We start from the raw sequence: 20,793 nt of genomic DNA on the forward strand, positions 1-20,793 counted from the left end.
GTGAGTCAGCGACTTTTGGTCTGCATGGGTTGTGGCTCCGTGTTGCCAAATAAATGACTTTCCCTGGGAGTCCGTTTTTGCTCAACATGAGTCAAAAGAGTCACGTAGGTCAGTGATGATTTATTCACTCTTATCATGAATTATTAAGTCATCAGAAGACCACATTTGACGGATTACCATTTTTGGGTCAAGTGGAAACGTTGCTATTCGGTTCCTTTAAAAAAAAAAAACCAACTGCCCATTCAGGCAGTTTTGACTGGATCTGACTGGACTGAAGAAGTGACCACATTGGTTCGTCCGTACCTTCCTGTAAATGGTGGAAAGTTCATACATCTTTGGAAGAGTTTTTTAACCTTCTGAATAGCTGTGGATAACTTTAGAAAGTAAAGTTTAGAATTTGAAATAAAACATGAAATCATTTGTTTTTGTCATTTTCTAAAATGTTCTATCCTTTTTCATGTGTTTTCCTTCGGAATTTCTTTTTTAAAGACTAATTTTAGCAGTATTTTTGTACCTTGAGATAATTTGAGATGAATCTTGATTTTTTAAAAATTATATTATAATATTATGTATTACAATATTTATAATATTATTTATATTTAAATAGTGTTTTACCTGGAGTTCCGTCGCTAGGATATTCATTATTTCAACTGAGCATGATTAAGTCAAATTAAATGAAATATATATTAACACATTTCCCTATTTAAAAAAGCTATATTTTTTACATCTCAAATACAGTGGTACCTCGGTTTTCAAATGTCTTGTACTTGGAACAAATCGGAGTTCGAACAAAAATTTTGAGATTTTTTTTGCTTCTGATTTCGAACAAAAATCCAGAACTCGAACGTCCCCGAAAAAGTCGGAAAAACCATAACGAGTGCGATCAGCTGACCCACGACGTGCTTTGTTATTGTGTATAACGCAGCCTCTGTATGCAGACGTGTCCCGTGAGCTACATTTACTGACTGTTTTTTCTTCATATTGAGGTGTAAAACCTTTCCTGTCTCCACACTGGACCGTGGTAGAGTGTCACAGGGGAGGTGCTCGCTCTCCACACCTCCGAGGCTGGAGCGCTCACTCCAGGGTTTGATGTCCTGTTGTGGGCTGGAGCTGGGACAGGGATGAGGCGAGTCTGGGACAGAGCGTTACTTGGTTTATGACTTTGTCATAGCCAAACTGCACAGAAGCGCACATTCAGAGCTGGACACGCACCGGGCACCTCTTCACTTCTGGAGAGACGTCACTCACTCGGCAACCCCTCCCACATGCAGCGGCCACACACATAGAGGAACAGCGCACCTGCAGAAGACACTCTACATTCACTCCTACAAAAGCCTATTTTAAGGCTTGGAACGCATTATTTCTTTTTCCATTCATTGTAATGGGAAAAATCAATTCAGATTTCGAACAAATCGCTTCTCGAACGGCCGTTTGGAACAGATTGTGGTGGAGAACCGAGGTACCACTGTGTTACATACATCCATTAGGAAATGGAATTTCCCACTCCTGATTTGGACTGAATTGCCGTTGCTTTGAGTTTGTTACGAAGGATGGTTTTCATCGCAGCCATATCTTATGAAAACATGTTCTTGTGTGGGGAATTATGGTAGAACTTCATGTGTCAATCAAAGTAAATAGTTACTTATAACAGCATCATATTGATTACTTGCTTTTTAAATAGCTTAAAAAGTGATTCTCATCTGGTGGGTCATGACCTCAAAGCCTCCTCCCTTCCTTTTGTTTTAGTTAAAATAGATGAAACTGTGGCATTATATATGAAGCTATACTGTGTATTTTGTTTCTTTAATAGATATTTCATAAAATAAAGTTAAACTAATTTGTGGCGTTCCTTGTCAGATTAGTTGAAAACCATGTTAAACCGTTTTAAAACACACCTCATTTGACCCCACAGTGAGATGAAGAATTAAATCAAGTTTGATAGAAAAGAAGGCATTTATTGCCGGCATAGTGTTTATTTACATGTCTTCGGTGTCATTTCTGGTCATCAGGTGTTGCAGAGCTGCACGAGCTGCTGTCATCACAACAGTCTTCAGCGTCGGAGAAAGACGACATGTAGTGGAGGCCAGTCACTCGGTGGTAGCCCCCCTGCAGCATCCGTGGCTGTGCTGTCAGCTCCATGGCCCTGTGGCGGCCTCCTCGAACTCTCGCCGTCCACATGTGGACCAACTGGGAGCACAGGACGCATCCCATGATTGACGAGAACCAGGCAAGTGGCTGGATGGCAAACCTAGCTGATCCACATCTCTCTTAAGGGAAAATAGGTCAGTACTTGATGTTTCCGGGTGCAGCCCACAGAAGGTTTGAAACAAGACAAAAGGTTTTGTTGTTGAACTGGACTGACTTCACCAGGTGGAACTGGTCACGAGCACTGGCCGTACCAGGCTTGAATTTGCTCTGAAAGGCTTTCAGTCTCCTGCAGCTGCCAGGCGCGTAAATATTTACAGAAACGGAGAATGTTCTCTGAAACGATGCTCCACTGTCGACTGCAGCTCCTCATAGCATTCAGTGAAGTCCTTCCTTTTGGTCCCCTGCTCACCCTGACATGGCCCCTACATACGAAAGGACAATAGATAACATTAGTTTATGTTGAGTTGGCACGCTTGAGAACAGTTCAAGCTCCTGCAACAGTAATGGCATCCATAACTTCGCCCACCGATCATGGCGGTTATGTATTGGGAGCCTCGTCCTTCCACAGAATAACTCTTAAAACGGAGGCAATGAGCAAACCAACTTGAGGATTATGTGAGGCAGAATGGGGCCTACAAAAGGAAAGGTCCCGCCCACAAGATGGAGGGAGGACTGCATCCTTCTTTCATCGTTCACTCAGCTTCCACTGTAAAATATGATGTCATGCACTATTTCATCTGTTTCAATGAGAGCAATCTCCATGCCACATTGATTAATAATTGACCCCGGATTAACAATTTCCTGGTGACACTTAACCCAGAGCCTCTTTTTAGGTTACAAGAGGAGGGGTCCATCAGGCATCAGCTCTGAGCCCATTCATGTTTGCTATTGTTATGGAAGGACTGGCAGATGACATTAGGGTGGAGTCTGCATGGACTATGATGTTTGCTGATGTTATAGTGATTTGTAGTCAGAGTAAAGCTACAAGAGATGGAGGCACGAGTTGTGGAGCAGAGGAATGAAGGTTGAAAGTTAAGCTCTGTAGGACAGTAGTGAGACCTGCCATCATGTTTGGTTTAGAGGCAGTAGCTCTGACACAAAGACAAGAAGCAGAGTGAGAAGAGTCAAAAGTGGAGATGCACTGGTTGTCATTGGGAGGAACTAGGGAGGACAAGATTAGAAACAAGTACATCTGAGGGAGGTGTGAAATGTTGGGGGCGAAGGACGTTGGAGACAAGAAGACAAGGAAGACAACTCATGGATGTGATAAAGCAGGACATAAAGAGGAGAAATGTGAGTAGGACGGATGAGGAAGATACTCTTGGTTAAAGTGGAGGAGCCTGGCTTGCTATGAAAGGTGGACTCAAGCCAAAGCTTGGTTTCTAAAGTGGACAGGGGTCGGCATGATAACTGACTGGACTGCGGCTTTTTCAGTTGCCAGTCAAGCTAAAGCCATCGATCCTGCATCTGGCCTTCATTCTGGACTGACCACTGCAGACAGGCAACACCCTTTTCAAGAGAATAGAAGACGTCTTCGATGAGCATCGATCATTAAATTACACTTTCCGTTCGATGTTTCCATGTGGCCATTGATCAGTAAGCAGAACACCATCCGTCAGAATGAAAATGACAGTTGCTATTAGGACACGCCCGTCTCACCCCTCTGGTGTGTGAACTCCCTGCAGACAAAGCTCCCTCCTCCTCAAAACAAACACCCAGACTTCATCTATAATCCAAGTCATTTTTGTCTCACACAGCAGAGAGAGAGAGAGAGTAACCTTGAAATGATCTATGTGATGACTGTGCAGCAGGACTGGCGCTGGATTCTGCCGGTGGATGAGGAGGCTTCTGTCTTACCTCAATTTCAAAGATAGTCTCTTCGCAGAGGCGTCACATCCTCGGAGCTGGCTGCCTTCTTTTCCTCCTGGTCCTCCTCTCGTCTGGGCTGCGCTCGGCTCAGCATACGGATGGGACTGCTGGAAGTGACATCATGAACAGCTGCCCACTAAAAAGCTGCTCTTTTCCCCTGAAACAGCTTCAAGTATTTCAGCTTCGTCTTTGTCTTTTAATACACTAAATTGAGGTTGACATTTTATGACGTTTTTAGGTCGTTTTGTATGATGAATTGAATTGTTCTTTGCTTATTAAATTTGGTGTTTGGTCTGCTCTGGCACTTGCTATTGAATTGTGATGATATTTATCATGTTTTTACAAAAGTTGACGTTTAGATGAGTAGCTCATGATGCTGGTTGCGAAAGTATTTACTAAAGTCAGCCATGAGTCAGGAGGCTGATCTCAATTCTTACTAACGTTATTAGACTGTGATGATTAATGCTTGATGTCTGCAAGAATCAACGACTGTCCGTTTTTCAACACACTGAATTTTTAAAAATTTTTTCTTTCCCACCAGGGCTCACCACAGCAAGTACCTTCATCTTCACCATCCTCTTGTCACTCCTTCGTGCCTCACTGGTTTTCTTCCTTTCCTTCATCTCCAACATTCTTGGTCCAACACTGTCCTTCCTCTCTGGGTGTCCAAACCATGTGACCTTACTTAGTCTCCAAGCTACAACAGGTGAGTAGTCCTTCAAATACTTCTGAGACTTGCATGTTTCGTCCACCCACTGCTTCAGAGCTTGGAACAAGGTTCCTCTTGTCAGGTCCCACACTCTGCCTGGTGAGGACCTACCAGAGGTCCAATTGGCCACCACTGAGTCAACACCAAGACCATGAAAATGTAGGGTAGAGTGAGACCAGTCTTGAGGTCTCAGGGATCAAAGTCTCTTTGCAAAAAGCAGAAATGAATACAACTAACATCCGACTTACAACAGCAGCACAGTATCCCAGCATCTCACTCTCACACAGCCATCTACCATTACAGTAGCACCTATAACCCTTGCGTCCGCTATTTTGAATGGCATTCGACTTATGACCGGTTGGTCGGAACCGATCCCAGTCGTAAGTCGAATGTGACTTGTAGTGCTAAAATAGATAGCAGCAGATGTATGATACGACCAACTTCATAAATACAGACAAATATAATGCAGTTACCAATATTTGCATGAAAGTGAGGGGTTAGTGGTAAAACGCAGTTCAGCTAGTAGGCAAAGAGAAGAGTAGTGTATGGGATTTCTGAAGCCCATTTTTCAATTGAAATAAATGTTTGGTGGTTAACACAGTGTGTCAATAGAAATTTTGGAGATCTGAGCTGCTGAGTCATCAAAATTAAATCAAAGCCTGATGTTTTGAAACAAATAAGTTTGGCTCATCATCATGGTGAGACTGAACCATCCGTTCCATCACAGACTCTTCCCAGTATTTTGGAAAAAAGCTAGCACACAACAGAAACTACAAGACACCGACAAATTAAAGACCAGGCAGTTTTAACGCGTGAAGCAGTCGAACTGTTGTTACGCACACATCATTCAGACATCATGTTGACTGATGGAGGCATCATCACTGGAACCGCAGCGTAAAGCGACTCCACCTCTGGATGGGTGGTGTGCGACCGCGCTGCCGCTCGTTGCCCCAAGTGAGAAAATGAGATTTTCACACGCATAGTTACAAGGCGGGACACAGGCAAACACACACACACACAAGTTATCACCGGTTAATAGGCTGCACCGCCTCCTCCTTCTCCTCAAGTGGCATGAGGGAAACCTGTTTTCATTGTATGGCATCAGAGTCATGTCAGTGAGTGAACAAGCCTTGTGCACACAGCTGAAGCAAAATACAGGCTCAAAACTCAACATGCACAGCACTGGAAGCCTGACAGATGAAAGTGAAACTTTATGACGCTGGGGTTGATCGTTTTGACGACAATCATTCAGTCGCTAATGCGTCACCCATGAACATGCCACTCACTTAATAAGGAAGTTTTGTCACCTGAAAAATAATACACTGTAAATTTAAAAGGGAGGGTGACATGCTCCAACTGAAGCGATGTTTAGCTTTGCTCTGGAAACAGATTATTCGTTTACACAGTAACTCCGAACTAGAATGAACCTGATCCAATCATATATGTTGAATATGTTTTTAATAGTCATAGCAGTTCCAAAACAATGTTTATTGTTCTGACAAACAGAAGTTAAAATTCTGTAATATCAATAAAATAAACTCATCTATCAATCTAAAAATGTTTCTCAAACTCCAGTAGATAAGAATGCAGTAGATAAGTATATATTTCTGTCTGTCTATGAAACACAACAAAAGCGCTTTTAATAGATTGGCAGTTATCATGTCCTGCAGGTGGCGCTCAAGCGCACAGACGTTTTTAGCCTTTGTGTTGCTAATGGGTCAATAAATAAACAAGTCTTGGGAGCTTGAATTTGAATGCAGTATTTTTACACATAATCTTAGTGAGATAAAACCTGCTCTTCTATTCTGATATAACTTGGATTTTATTTTTCATACGTGTGAATGAGAGGGAGACAGGAGGAAGAGTGAAGATGAGGGAGTAGAGGTCGTGAAAATAGGTCAAGTGTTCAGACGGACATGGCGGCTGATGAGGAAAAGAGTGCAGTCACAGTGGAGAAGCTTCATAGGACAATAGTGGTAGGAAGACAAACTAAGAGGACATAAAGAGGCTGGAGTGACCACACCATGGTTTTGGTGGATGACTCGCTTTGGTGACCCCGAGTGGGAGGATTTCATGTAATTTCTTGTTTCACCTCTAACTTTTATTATTTTGTGTTGACATTTTGCAAACATTTTTTTAAGTATCATCTTCTTGCAAGTGTCACGTCTTCAGAAGAACACGTTTACGCTTGCGCCCCAAGATAGAAGTGTATCCCATTTCTTGACTCCAAGTAAATGTGTCAACAGTCACTGGAGATGTTAATGAGGAAATTACTCAGATTAATATTTCACTTCAGGGTTCATGTTCATGACCAAACATGCCACATAAGAATCTCTGGCTGCTCTTGAGAACTTGACGGTGACTGGCAGCACACGACACACACTAGCACGTAACTTGGTATTTATTCTTCTTTGTTTTGTTCCAATCCTTACAGCATTCTCTATCAGACACTGGCATGAAAATGATCTTGCCACTATGACTGAAGTCAGGAAAAGGTTGAGTAAAGCTATGCTCATATTCACATCCAACCTTCGACAGCTGCATTTGAGGCAGTGCAATACTAAGAAAACATGAGGATTCTCAGCTGATTGAAGGGTTGATTTTAAAAATGTTTAGCTAAAACAATTTCTCATCTGCCAAGTTTTGTGGTTAAAAAAAAGTGATAAAAAACGTGTGTATCTTATTAACTCTTTGATATTAATCTCTTGTGTAATTCATATTAAACAGGGATTCTATTTCCAGATAATCATTTGTATTGTATGAATATATGTATATTAATACTATTGGTAGAGAAAATATGTTCAGTATATCTCAAAAAACAACGATGCAATGCCATATACAGCCTCTTCATATGGAGTTAATAGCCTAAGCTTCTTAGCTAAGAAACTTGATCACCTGGGAGAGGAATATATGTGGGCCAAAGTGCGGCTTGAGGGCCACATACAGCACATAGCCTGCATTTATGCATTGTGAAGTTGTGACAGCGTGAAGTTTATGATGAAAAATTGCATTATTCATGACAATTTGTTCTTTTGCAAAGAAATACACCTCTTAAACTGTGTAGGTATAGAAAGAATACATTGTGTATTAAATGAGAAATATACATATTAAAATAGACTTACTTCACGTATGATTTTTTTTTAACTCTAAGTGTGAACACTTTGTTCTTGTTACTTGTTTTTTCAGCCTACTAAAGCTCCATTTTATTCATTCCTTCTGCTGTTTGGGCTTGACAGCCCCTCACAGAAGTCGCTGTATACAATGTGGCCCACTGAGGAAATGTAATTGCCCCTAGTGGCTGTGGCGTGAACATATATTTAACTGCGATGATGAAAGATGAATGTTGGACTGTAGCTCTGCTTAGCTTCCCCACTTCATCGCCAAAAGAATGAGGATTGAAGAGCAGCTTCATTCAACAACTTACAAACTAAACAAACAAGTTTGAACAGAGAATTCAACACCCTTTAATACAGTCGTTCATGGGATCTCAGCCGTCTCGCAGCGCTGTCTGTTGTGAAATCCTCTCCTCTCTTCCTTTCTATTTCAGCTTCTTCACACCTGGCTCCATGTCACCTGCCCTGAAACTCTTCTCTCTCAGCGACATCCAGCAAGTCGAGCACAATATCAAATAGAAGTTTCATGCAGTTTGAGGATTGTCAAATGTCCCTGACGATTTTCTGTCGCCCCCCGTGTGCATGCGTCGGTGGTCAGTCATGCTGCAGGGCCCCGTTATACTGAGCTGGGATGTCTCTATTTCAGTGTGCACGAGTGATTCCAGAGACCAGCTTCAATCACTTGCTAAAAACTACAGTGACAAATTGAGAGCAGAATCCATGTCTCCCTCGCTTGGTCTCTCATCTGACCACGTGAGGCTGCCGCTTGTCTCGCTCTACCTCTCGAGGAAGCACATCTACATTTAGTGCTTGTGATGAGAACTTTTCACCACGCCGCAAAATTCCTCGTCTCTGTGAGGGACTGGAAAAAAAAGGGGGGCTTGGCAGACCTGGGGATGACAGACAGAGAAAACACAACTTCAACAAGCGAGATAAGAGATGCAGCTGTTGAGCGGCTGGGTGAGCCAGATGATTACTTTTGGGCTTGTTCGGAGATACCATGACCTCTGTGTGAGCCGGCTGGAATTCATGAGCTCATATGTTTGACTGGGAAGTCTTCACAGGAAATGGTTGTAACATGGGGAGGAGGGTGGAGGAGCGACCACCACAGCCCACCTTAGTCTGGTGGGTTGTGGTGGTCTAAACGTTAACTACATTGTTGGAGTGTAATTTCATACTTGCAAGCTGCAGTGTCTGTCATGTCAATGACGCACAAAAGTCATCACATAAAACATGGTTCCAACTCAAGGCCTGGGGGCCAAAGTCTGACCGCTGAGTCTCTCTAAATGGTTCATAGTTTACTAACAAGTGGAGATTGTAAATTGATCTTAGAAAGAAAAGAAAGAAAAATGAAAGAAAGAAAATCGGTGCATTCATAATTCATGAATGATACACGCTGTTCTCAAAGTGCCCTCTACGTTAGGGGTCTCAAACCGGTGCGTGGGGCTTTAAATGAGACTTTGCTCTTTGTGCTCTCACATTTCACTCTGTTTTGACCACTGTGTCCTCCAAAAGGAGTGACAATAAATATACATTTTGTTCAGCCTGTGACTAGAAGTGTGTGTAAAAAAGGTTTGAAAAGTGTTTAGCTAAAAAATGACATATGAGAAGATTGTAAATTCCATTTTTTTATGGTAACACAAGTAATATGAGTTTAAAATACAACACGAGCGTAACTAATTTACTAATTTAGATGCAAAGACTTGCAGCTCTGTTAAACGTTAACTGTCTTAACACCCCCCCCCAAACTTGAGTTTAGACGAGAGATGACAGCGAGAGAGAGAGTGAGAGAGCACTTCCAGTCTGTGTAGGTACCACAGAAGTAAACCTTGTGAAACTCCAACCTCTCTTCAAAGTGCTCTTGTCTCTGCTTCGATCTTCCTCTCTCCGTGCAGAACTTCCGGGTCGGCTGGGGCCACCGTCTGTCTCACCGCGATCTCAGGGCCACCGCCGTAAATCGCCAGCAAGTAGTGCCACGTCTCCTCTGAGATCTGACCGTAGTCTGCACCTGAGAGAGAGACAGAGATCCATAAACACTTTTATTTCAGAGCATCTGGTTTCTCCTCTGTTCTTCTCTTGAGGCGTACTCTGCTTAAGTTGCATGTGTCCTCCTTTCATGAGGCCTATCTTGCTGTTGTCGATGGGGCCGGGCGGGTCTGGAAATAAAGAAAAAACACAGATGTAACACAGAGAGAGTGGAAAAGGATGAACTGCCGTCGTACCGTTGTCTTTGCCTTTGACAAAACTCTCCCACTCTCTGAACCACTGCATGCTGATACACAGAATCACCGTCGGAGCCTCTTCAGCCTGGAACTCTTTATTCAGCTGGGGAAACGTCAAGTGACTGTTTTATTGACTTGGCTACATAAAACCTGTTGATAGTTCAGTCGACACAAACCTTAATGAAGGTGTCTATTTCTATCCTTCTGCGTTTAGCCAGAGCTTCAATCTCCACCTGGCAGATGGCACACATATACAGATGGTTGACGGCTGGACCACCTCCGAATCTGTGGGGAGAAAACAAGATGTTTTATGGTGAGGCTTTTTGTTTCATTTTGTTTTTTTTCTTCATGTGGGGTGGAGCCAATCCCAGCTACTCAGGGTGAGAGCTCGGGGTGGAGAAGCCACCAGATAATCACTCACAATCTTTCGGGCAATGCAGCGGCACCGCAGATGAACACTGTGGGAGGAAATAGGAGTGGTCCGGGGAAAACCATAAAGCACATACAAACTTAAGAATTGCCTGTATATACGGTCATCATGTTGACAACAGACACTCTGCAGCCGCTCAGCCCAAGTGTTTACCTGTTGTAAAGGTACTCCCACACGTGCTGGGGCACGATCACCACCAGGTCATCTACGAAGGGGTATTTATTCGGAGGGATCCCTGCACAGAGACAAGACATTTGATGTGAACCGAAGAAGGGAAACAAGGCACGTCTGAGAACTATATTGATGATCTGAAAGTACTCTGTAGCACTTCTAAACCCGTTTTTTCCCCCAAAATATTTATTTGTTCATTCAAATATTTTATCGTCTCTCTTTTCCTGGTAAAGCAGAAACAGCTGGTAATTGGTGGTGAAAAAAAGATGAGGAAGCAAAGGTTCCATAATCCAATTTATGATGAAATTCAAATATGAGGATGATGTTCCATCACTGTTTTATGCCAATTTCCTCCTGAGGGATGTTTGCCACGTAACAACTCCAGCAAGATAGTTTTCCTGGCAGCAAATGCCAGAGCATTACATGACGTATAGTCAGGGTTCACAAGAAGAACGTGTTTCTTCCCAGTACACATTCTTCCTTTTCAAAGTAAACAGAAAGTAAGCGTTTTCTCACATTTGAACTATCTGTCGAAGAAGACAGTAACTACAATGTTAAAATGATGTCCAGCCAAAAGAAGAGGTTCTGTCAGTTAAAGTTGCAGTTAAGCAGTTAATGCTTTCCTTATGGAACGTGCTCCTGCAAGCTGGCGATGGACTCTACAGTGTGGTGTTTCTTCAGATCCAAGTACTCATCAGGAGCCACAGTATTTTTCCTAAATTATATTAGCTCACTAATATTTTATTATTCTGTGTATTATTTCACTATGAGATTGCTATATTACATTACACTACATTATATAGTACCACACTACTTTTACTACAACAATGACTTACTTTTACGACGTATTATTAGCATTACATACGTTGATTTTTATATATATACATATATATATATATACTCTACTGTATGCAATATAACAGTTAGGAAGCCATGTGATATGATGTATGATATATGATGCAATGGTTATGCATAAGTCATATAATTTATCATGCAAGACATTTACAATGTATTAGAAGAGATTGAATAAACATTAATCCCATTATTATTATTATTGTGTGTATATAAGGATATGTATGTATGTGTCTTCATATGGGTATATAGGTAGTGTTTTTTCATATTTTATTTTTTATCTTTTAGCTCAAAATTCCTGACACTACTTGAGGTTTTTCAACCCTTAATAACTGTGTATGGTTGCGTTTTACAACAGTGCCCATTTCTCTGAGGGAGCCTTCCAAAGGGTTTAACAAAGGGCTCTTTCAGTCTGTCTGTCTTGGTTGCTTGTTTAACCGTCACAAACCTCCGTGCTGGCACAGGAATGTGTGGTTGCTGATTGGACCCGGCTCCGCGAAGGTGTTGAACTTGTTGAGCCACTCTCTGGAGATGTAGAACTGCAGCAGGCTGGGCTCCTTCATGTTGGCCAGAGCGACCACCTTCTGTCTTTCCCTCAGCGACTCCTCGCTACTCTTCCTGCATTGGACCCAAAACCACTTGGTCATGAGGTGTGTTGAAGGTCAGCTCTGCCGCTGGTGTTCACCTGTAGAACAGCACGTAGGCTTCGGCGTTCTGCACCACTGTCTCGTGAACCTCTGTGACGTACTGGTCGTCGAACTCGTACCACTGGCCGTTGATCACATTCTGACAGTAGGCGATGTAGTGTCCGCCTGAACGGGCAAAAAGCCATCAAGCTAGCTGCAACAACAATTGTGATGACCTTCAGGATTCTAGCTTGACGTACTTCCTGCAGTGCCATGGTGGCAAATGACTGACAGCAGGTCATACGTGGTCACCTGGGAAGGACTCTCCTTAGCCAGGAAAGGTCGCATGTCCAGACCCTCCAGCGGAAAGGACACGTGGCTGTTGATCTTGAAGGAATACATCACCTCGTGTCGGAAGCGTTTCAGGTGAATGCACAGAATCTAGAAACAAAGAAGCTGTCAACACCTTTCATCCTGCGCTCCCCTTTTTCGAGCTGTCTCTGTCAAGTCCTCACAATCATAACGCTCCAAGCATGAACTTAAGCTCTGGTTTGAACCTCGGTTGAGTTGTCACTATTTGGGGACTAACACACACAACATTCCCGACCAAAATATCTGAAAAATACCTCTGGAAGTCGGAGCACTTTGCAATATTTGACACCGTTTCTCAGCCTGAAGAAAAGACACCAGAGTGCGTTATGAACAAGCATCTCATGTGAAGTGAGCTGAGAAACTCCTACTCACTTTTTACACCTCTCACAGCTGTACATGTTGTCTCCTGAAACAGTTCATGTGTCATTATTCCGCTCAGGTATCTGTATAGACATCAGCTGAGGTGTTCACCTTTGAGTTCATCCGCGGCGAAGAAAGCTGCGAGGCAGTCCTCCAGCGTCACCATGGGACCCCAGAACCAAGTAGGGATACACGAGACGACGAACCTGTTTAAACACAAAATGATGGGAATGGAGCCTAAAAATAGATTTATTGATGTGCAAGCGGAAACTGAGGGTGCAGTCAGACAGCAGTCATGTGGGTTACACTTTAGTGTTAGGGATGTGCAGATCCATCCAGAAAACGCTTCCCATCTGGACATGTGTTTTGTTAAAATCTATCTTCGCATCAAAATATTGAGTCTGCCAAGTCTGCTGTCACGAGAAATATCAATACTTCTACAACACCAGATGTGTAAGCCAGCGTAAAAGGTAAAGAGTAAGATATGTGGTCAATATTTGCCTGGAGCCAATTTTCCTCGCTCGACACTGATATGTGCACACATGGAACCTGCCTGGTGGATCATCGGTCAGAGGGAGAATGGAAGAAGAAGCAGAGCATGGCCTCCAGAACTGTATACACATGAAGTAGATGCAGTTATATTCAGTCAATTTTGCATAATCTTTATTTTTTTTTAACTATTTTAAGATTGGTTTTAGTGTGGAGTTATCGATATAATAAATGTTCCTGCCATCATTTAAAAAAAAATGCATTGTTTAGTGAACTCTGTGGCTTAAATGGCACATCAAAGGTGAGTTACACTGACATGTGAGTTGCAGTCATGAAAAACAACGTGACATTCGTCAGCTTCTTTAATTATTTGTTATACATACATTTGAATATTGTGAATGTTCAATGTAAAGCCCATCATGTCCTCACTTACACATATAAAAGTATCTATATGTCAGGAGAATAGCCTTGATGTTAGTTGGTATCGGATTGAGAAACAGTGATGTCGCACATATCAAATCCTGGAAAATGGAAGGGAACTAATTTATTTTTGCAATTCTACACAGAAAACATGCGTCTCAGATTTGGCTCCAAAAATACTTAACAAGTACAGGAAACCAGATGCCGCTACTCTCATTTTTTATTTATTAACTTGGTGTCAGAACTGTCAGAATGTATTTATTTAAAATAATGTGAAATTATTTATTATTATTATTAGTATTATTATAACGTGAAACATGAAATCATCCCAAAAAATCTGCAATTTCCCATCAGTCATTTTTTTCTGACTGAGTCAATCTGATTGAGACGGATCGGTTCAAAGTCAGTAATTTCATGTATTTACTCACGTCAAGTCAGTCCTCAAGTCAAACTGGTGGTAAAGCCGCACACCTGTTCAAGATCACGTCCCAGTCATTCATTTCTACAATGCTAACCGATCAAATCCAGAGTCAATGATATTGAGTATTTATTAAGGATGAAAATACCAAGCAAATTTACCAAATAACAATAATCAAAAGAATTCAGCTGCCCTGTTTCGGCTTTATAAAAAAAAAAGAAGCATATTTGTCCAGCTAACTTCTAAAACGGAGCACAGTGTGTGATTTACAGTAGATTGAAAGATCTCTTGATAGATTGATCATAACTATTTCGCAAATCACCTCTACTGAACATGAGAGACGTATTAAGAACTTCTACCTCTTCACACGCACGGTGTCAATGACTATTTGCAAGGATGAGACTCTTCAATCAGTTTCTCCTGTTTCTTCATGCTCTGGGAGCTGGCCCTGAGCCAATACATGATCATATCTGGCGGCTCCAAGTTACCTCAACGCTTGTGAAAGTGCGATACGATCGTGGAAGATGGTGAGACCGTACGATCTATGGCAGATACATTTCTCCAGAAAAATTCTGACGCGAGTGGTGCGCTCACCGTCGTATGGAGTCCATGATGAATGAGATCCACCCCTGCGACCCGTAGGTCTCTGGACACACTCCAGCCTTCACGGGAAGGTTCTGGTGAATTGAAGAGTGAAGTTTGGCCAAGTCTTCTTTCCCCGGAATAGGAAGTGACAAATCCTGGAAGGTTTCTACCGTAGTGGATACCTGGAACACACACGGAACACAAGAAGAAAATGAGATCCTGTAACTAACCCCACATCAAATACATCTAGATATAGCTTAAATATTTGCTTTTTTTATTCACTCTTTTAATGAGTAATGCTCATATTATCAATGTGTCTTTGACCTGAACGTAAACTAATAAAATATAATGAAAAAAATACATTGCAAATAAGTGCCTTTTTTCCCTCATAAGAATCATCATACAAAATATTTTTTTAAACTGAAATAATGCACAATCAAATAATATGATTTGCCGTTTTTCCCCTTTTATAATATTTAAGGAGGAAAATTTTAGATACATTCATTTGGATTGCTTGTTGTTTTCTTTGGTCCTTCATCTGTCACGGTATATTATGTGGTCCCTAAAAACTTCAGCAAAAACTGTTTCCTGCCTTACTGTGGTAGTAGCTCCCCCTACTGTTTGAACCAGTCAAGCACAGCTCACCCTGTCACAGGTCAAACACTGCACCAGGCTGAGGATGGAGCCGTCAAAGATGTCCGAGATCACACTGCGAAAGTGAGACTGTTTCTTTTTCCTGGAGGTTAGCACAATTTGTCCTGTGAGACGGAAGTGGAATCATTTAAATCAGTAAGGGAGAGAATCAACAGAGGATCGGGTGAAAGCCACCAAGAAGTCCAATGATTTTAAGTGTGATTTTTAAGCGTTTCTGACCTTTCTTCAGAGAGTAGGCCGGTCCTGCGGAGCGGAGTGGACTGGACCGGGGCGCAGTGGAGGACAGTTTGGAGTGCAGCTCCTGGAGGGTTCTGACGGGACTGCAGGGGGGCGAGTGAGGGCGGCTCATTGAGGCCTCATTGTCCGGCTCTGCGAGGAAGAAACAATCACGTAGAGTCCAAAAACAATTGGAAAGAAAGCCAGATTGAAGGTGAACTTAAAGGTTTTTTTTTATCATTGTTGTACAATTTATGTCTCAATGTGAAGCTCATATAGACTTTTCAAATGCTATTCAGGAAGATGCTGTCAGTTCTCTGGAAACTTGTCTCTCTGTCTGCACTTGTCCTGTGGCAGCAGTTTGTGAAGCTGAATCTCAAAGGTGCGGGTTTAAGTTTGGCCACCATCCTGACATACCTGACGTGGTGTTGACCTCCTCCTGTTCTGACTCGGTGTGTGGCGACTGGGTGTGTTCCTGAGCCTCAGTGTCTGTGGTGGACGTGCACTCCTCTTCCTGCGGACACTCTCCACCGCCCTCTTCGGCTGCGGTGTCCACATCTGCGTCCTCGTCCAGCTCCTGCGAGCCTCTGTGAAGCGGCGAGCCGGACACCCGTTTCTCCTTCAGCCTCTCCTTCTCAGAGATGGCACTGGCGAGAGAAGACACTGGAGACGCCGGCGACCTGCGTCCGTCGCACTCATCGTGCAGGTCTCCGTCTCCTGCGCCCCCTCCCTCTCCTCGGTCGCTGCTGGAGCCGGAGTCGCAGGACAGGAAGTCGTCTTCAGAGGGAGAGCGGTCTCCGTCCCCTCTTCTCTCATCCCTGTCTGCGTTGTCGCTGCTCAAGCTGAATTCCGACAGTGGCTCCTTCAGCTCCTCGTGGAGCTGGTCCATCAGGCAGCGCAGGAACTCCTGCGTGTCCTACAGAGGAAAATGAATATAAATGGTAGGAGGGTGTAGCTGATTTTATTTTTTATTATGCTGCTGCTAGTGCGTATAGATTCTGAGGTGAAGGAGCGACAGTCACTTGAAAGGAGTTTGCCCCTACCTGCTGAGCGTAACCGCGAAACATGGGGTTTACTAACTTGATGCCATGAGACAAACTGGTGGGAACCACATAGCTGGGCCTGTGCAGATGAAGTTTTATGTTACTGACACATTCAGCTTCGACACTAAGCCTCACACAGTACCGTTTCTTGTGCCACAGTTCTGAGATGAGCTTCTGATAGCTTTTGCAAAGAGCCGGCTTCTTGTCGGTTCGAACGAGTCCGCTGCAGTCCAGGAAGAACTGAGTGAGCGGAGGGCTGTCGGAGAAACACAAGCCAATGTTTGGAAAACCGGTTGCTTCCTGTGACCTTTACTAAACAAGTCATCTCACCAGTTGGACAGAGCTTGGAGAGCAGCGTTCATGTAGCAGGAGTTTCCTATGTTTTTCATTCCAGTCAAACCTACGAACAGGAAACGTAGAAAAATATTTGACCAGAAAAGCACTTGAGGGAGCACAGTCCTCCACTCATTTACACCCATACGTTTTTAACCAACATTATTATATTTATTTTATGTATTTTTTTACTTTTTTCGCATCATTGCAATGAGCTCAATGGGGCAGTAGGGTTCGCACAACTCACACAGACAGATCTGTCTGCTGTCTGCTTGTGGAAGTGTCTACGTGAAAACGCATCACGTTGTTTACAATGTTTTAATGAATAAATGGAACTCCAAATGAAGGGGTCGATGGTACTTTCTACCACACACAAAGCATTTTTATGAGCAAGACAATATTTGTCAAGCAGGTTGTTTGCCAGGCCTTTGTCCGTTCTGCTTCCTGGTCTAAGGACGGATGCATCATGATCGACTGACGTGTACTGACTGGTCATCAAACCAGAAAGCAGCAGGGACTCGCTGCTTGAGGGTGAAAAGCTTGTTCAATAACACACATCATTAATGTACCTCCATTGTGCATTATTGTCTGCAAGAAGTCAGCTCTGATTTTTTGTGCGATGGCTGATGAAAGCAAAAACCCGTACATGTAAAAAAAAACATCTGATCACAAATTTGAGGTGTTGTTGCTGACAGATACGATCACGTGATCTCCTATACGTGTCTTAGGTGTGTGGTAAGACTCCCTGCTTATTTGTTAGTCAAAGGAGAAAGCAATGTCCTCGACCCACCTCTCGGCTTCAGCTCGTCCTCTTCTGACTCCGAACATTCTTCTTCAGCCACAGCTATAGGAACCCCTCTGAGCGGGTGACTCACTGTGTGGGCTGGTGCCTCCTGCCAAACCATACATATTATTAGTCCAGCTGAAGGATACGTTGCCTCTCTACTCTCGCTTGTCTGCAGTGGCACCTGCTCTGAAGCTTTACACTGGTGAGGCGCAGCCGGCACCAGCGAGGGCCTGTGGTCCAGAAACACTTCCCGTTCACAAACGTAGCACCAGATCCTGAAGGTGGTCAGGTTCACTGTGAGGCTGTGCTTCTTTGACTGGAGAGAGCACACACATATTTCAATACCAGAATAGGTCCACGACAGATCTTAGAAAGGAATGAAAGTCCCTTCACATGTAGCTACATCCATATGTCAAAGGGGGAACATCTTTGGTGTTACACTTACGTGAGCATGCTGGGTGCTGTGATCGGAGAAGGATTCTCCACAACCAACGTAAGAGCACTCATGCTACATCAGAGAAGCAAGAGTCGATTACATGTTAATGAACACAAGACTAGTAAAAGACAAGTCATACAAGGACGCCACTTTCAAGCCTGACAAAAGTGGCTTTTCTGGCTCATGTGACTGTTCAAATAATTCAAGTTCATGAAGTACCTGTAAACAGGCCCACAGGTTCGGACCTCCAGCTTCACAGGAGTGGCAAGTTCCCTGAAGGAGAGGAACGAACACCAATCGTTTAATCATATGACTTCTGCTCAACCTGGAAGCCTCTTGTTCCATCATGCACTTCACTGAATCCCATAAGTATACAGTGGAACCCTGGTTTTTGAACGTCCCGGACTTCCAACAAAACGGAGTTCGAAACGAAAATGTAGAGATTTTTTTGCTTCTGATTTCGAACGAAAATCCAGAACTCGAACGCCCCCGAAAAAAGCCGGAAAAAACATAACGTGTGCGGACCAATCCCTTACTTTGTCACAGCCAAACTGCACAGAAGCGCACATTCAGAGCTGGACACGCACCGGGCACCTCTTCACTTCTGGAGAGACGTCACTCACTCGGCAACCCCTCCCACATGCAGCGGCCACACACATAGAGGAACAGCGCACCTGCAGCAGACACTCTACATTCACTCCTACAAAAGCCTATTTTAAGGCTTGGAACGCATTATTTCTTTTTCCATTCATTGTAATGGGAAAATCGTTTCAGATTTCGAACAAATCACTCCTCAAACCGCCTTCTGGAACAGATTGTGGTCGAGAAAGGTTCCACTGTAAATGAGAGTTGGTTTAGATTTAGATTTTGTATGTTTCCCTGCTCCAGCCACATAAATGAAGTTTCAAGTAAAACAATTGTCACATCATTGATTATTGCATAACATGTTCAAGTAACATCCGACTTACGACCGGGATTGGTTCCGACCAACCGGTCGTAAGTCTGCTGGCATCTGCTGGCCGTGGTCGTAAGTACGGGTGGACGCTAGTCGAGCAGGTCATAAAGTCGGATGTTACTTCTATTTGTTCAACGTATTCCTGTCTCTCTTTTCTTCCATAACGGCAGCTTTAGGTTGAGTTTAGAGATGCTCCAATCAGGGTTTTTGCTGACAATCACCGATACCGATCACATGGATTGACAATGAATTTGGAATCAATATGATGAGACCTTCTGTGTACATGATGTGAAAAAATGAACTTTAAATAATTTTAATTCAGACATGTTTTTATATACCTCTTTAAGGTGGCAAAAACAGAAACACCTTGCTGAATGCAACAATTACTCTGTCAAAAGGACACGACTGAAAAACATTTAGTTTCATGTGAGACGTCGCAGGTGAATCTCTAGAGACTCCACTACGTCCGTGAAATATTTACATACTGTAGCGTGACTCCGAGACAGAGAGCACTGCATTTATGAAAGTTTCCACTCTGGATGTTTTCAAAAGTTTCAGATTCAGGTGCACCGGACTCCGAAACAGCGACGGAGCTAGTCGTTTCTGTCTCTCTGTAAACGTGTTTAATTTTAACAGGCTTCCCTGCTCAACATTTTCTCGTTGACTCTGCTTCACCTCCGATGACCTCTGTCTAGAAATGCTTGAGAATTGATGGCAGATATTTGTTATTACCTCCACTCCCTACATCTCCACACCTTCTTATTCACACTCACACAGGTCTTCTGGCCTTCGCCATACTTCTCTATGACCTTCCTGAAGACAATGCATGGATCTGTGGCACTGTTTCTTAACATGAAGCCACACTGACGCTCACTGATGGGGACCTCCTCTCTTCCTCTAACAATCTGAAAATCAGTGGCGATGACAATGAAATTAGATGCACGACAGCGGTTACAAATGAATCAAACATTCCCTGTGCTTGTGTTATTTATTTTTCATACAGTAATATGTTTTTGTGGAGGATTAGCACCAGCATCTGCAGAGAGACCTGGAAAAAAAATAAACCCAAATCTCACCTTGGATTTCAGCAGGAGGTCATCTTTGGTCACCTCCCCGACGGTGTCCAGATGCGGACAAGGGTCTGGTTCAGCCATGTCTTCAATTCCTACCAAGACAGTCGACAAAGATAGAGCAATGACTGGACGTGTCAGGTTTAGCTAACGCTAGCCGAGCACCATGACAGACACAAAAACACAAACGACTCAAGTGGGACGGTCACTCTGAGATATGAACGTTCAATGCATCCTAATGTTTACATAACATTGGTCAGACATCTGCAGAAGAGAAGGTCGGATGTGAAGTGTCGGCATCAGGAAGCTAACAGATGTGGAGCTTTACCTTGTGTTCACCACGAGCAGAAGCGATGACAGGTGATTCATGCTAACTCATTGAGTGTCCTGTAAGAAACAGTCCATACACTGGAGGTAAGATGGCGAGGAGGTGAGCCTGCGGTAAGACACGACACACCGGCCCACCATCCCAAAACAAGCCCTCCTGTCAACGGTGCTGCACAGCATGACGCGGG

The 20,793-nt window shown here is 43.3% G+C and overlaps 1 protein-coding gene across 2 annotated transcripts; it reads right to left on the reverse strand.

Moving 5' to 3' along the window:
* Positions 1-1,955: 1,955 nt before the first annotated feature.
* Positions 1,956-20,793, reverse strand: usp20 (ubiquitin specific peptidase 20). 2 transcript variants are annotated; one of them, XR_008415648.1, is made up of 26 exons: positions 20,607-20,793; positions 20,285-20,373; positions 18,473-18,526; positions 18,263-18,325; positions 17,999-18,133; positions 17,821-17,923; positions 17,028-17,097; positions 16,840-16,953; positions 16,698-16,776; positions 16,072-16,570; positions 15,658-15,807; positions 15,430-15,542; positions 14,794-14,966; positions 12,984-13,078; positions 12,885-12,918; positions 12,767-12,812; positions 12,401-12,581; positions 12,200-12,326; positions 11,963-12,132; positions 10,645-10,726; positions 10,238-10,346; positions 10,062-10,164; positions 9,927-9,995; positions 9,684-9,847; positions 4,006-8,729; positions 1,956-2,570 (listed from the first exon to the last, which is right to left on the reverse strand). XR_008415648.1 is itself a non-coding variant. In XM_053872153.1 (26 exons), the coding sequence occupies exons 2-25, from the start codon at positions 20,360-20,362 to the stop codon at positions 9,690-9,692; spliced, it is 2,955 nt and encodes a 984-aa protein (XP_053728128.1). In that variant the 5' UTR covers positions 20,363-20,373; positions 20,607-20,793; the 3' UTR covers positions 2,953-8,729; positions 9,684-9,689. The 2 variants fall into 2 exon arrangements, 1 of the variants encoding a protein (XP_053728128.1); XM_053872153.1 differs by lacking the exon at positions 1,956-2,570 and adding an exon at positions 19,964-20,113 and having other exon boundaries at positions 2,953-8,729.

The sequence above is a fragment of the Synchiropus splendidus genome, chromosome 1 (assembly GCF_027744825.2).
Source record: "Synchiropus splendidus isolate RoL2022-P1 chromosome 1, RoL_Sspl_1.0, whole genome shotgun sequence".
Lineage (NCBI taxonomy): Eukaryota > Metazoa > Chordata > Actinopteri > Syngnathiformes > Callionymidae > Synchiropus > Synchiropus splendidus.

Excerpts from the sequence above, each read along its gene's own strand:
- usp20 (XM_053872153.1), bottom strand. The coding sequence starts at position 20,362 with ATGGCTGAACCAGACCCTTGTCCGCATCTGGACACCGTCGGGGAGGTG. Across the intron at positions 10,727-11,962 it reads ATTCCTGTGCCAGCACGGAG|GGATCCCTCCGAATAAATAC; the intron begins GTTTGTGACGGT and ends GTCTCTGTGCAG. Across the intron at positions 9,848-9,926 it reads ACACATGCAACTTAAGCAGA|GTGCAGACTACGGTCAGATC; the intron begins GTACGCCTCAAG and ends TCTCTCTCTCAG.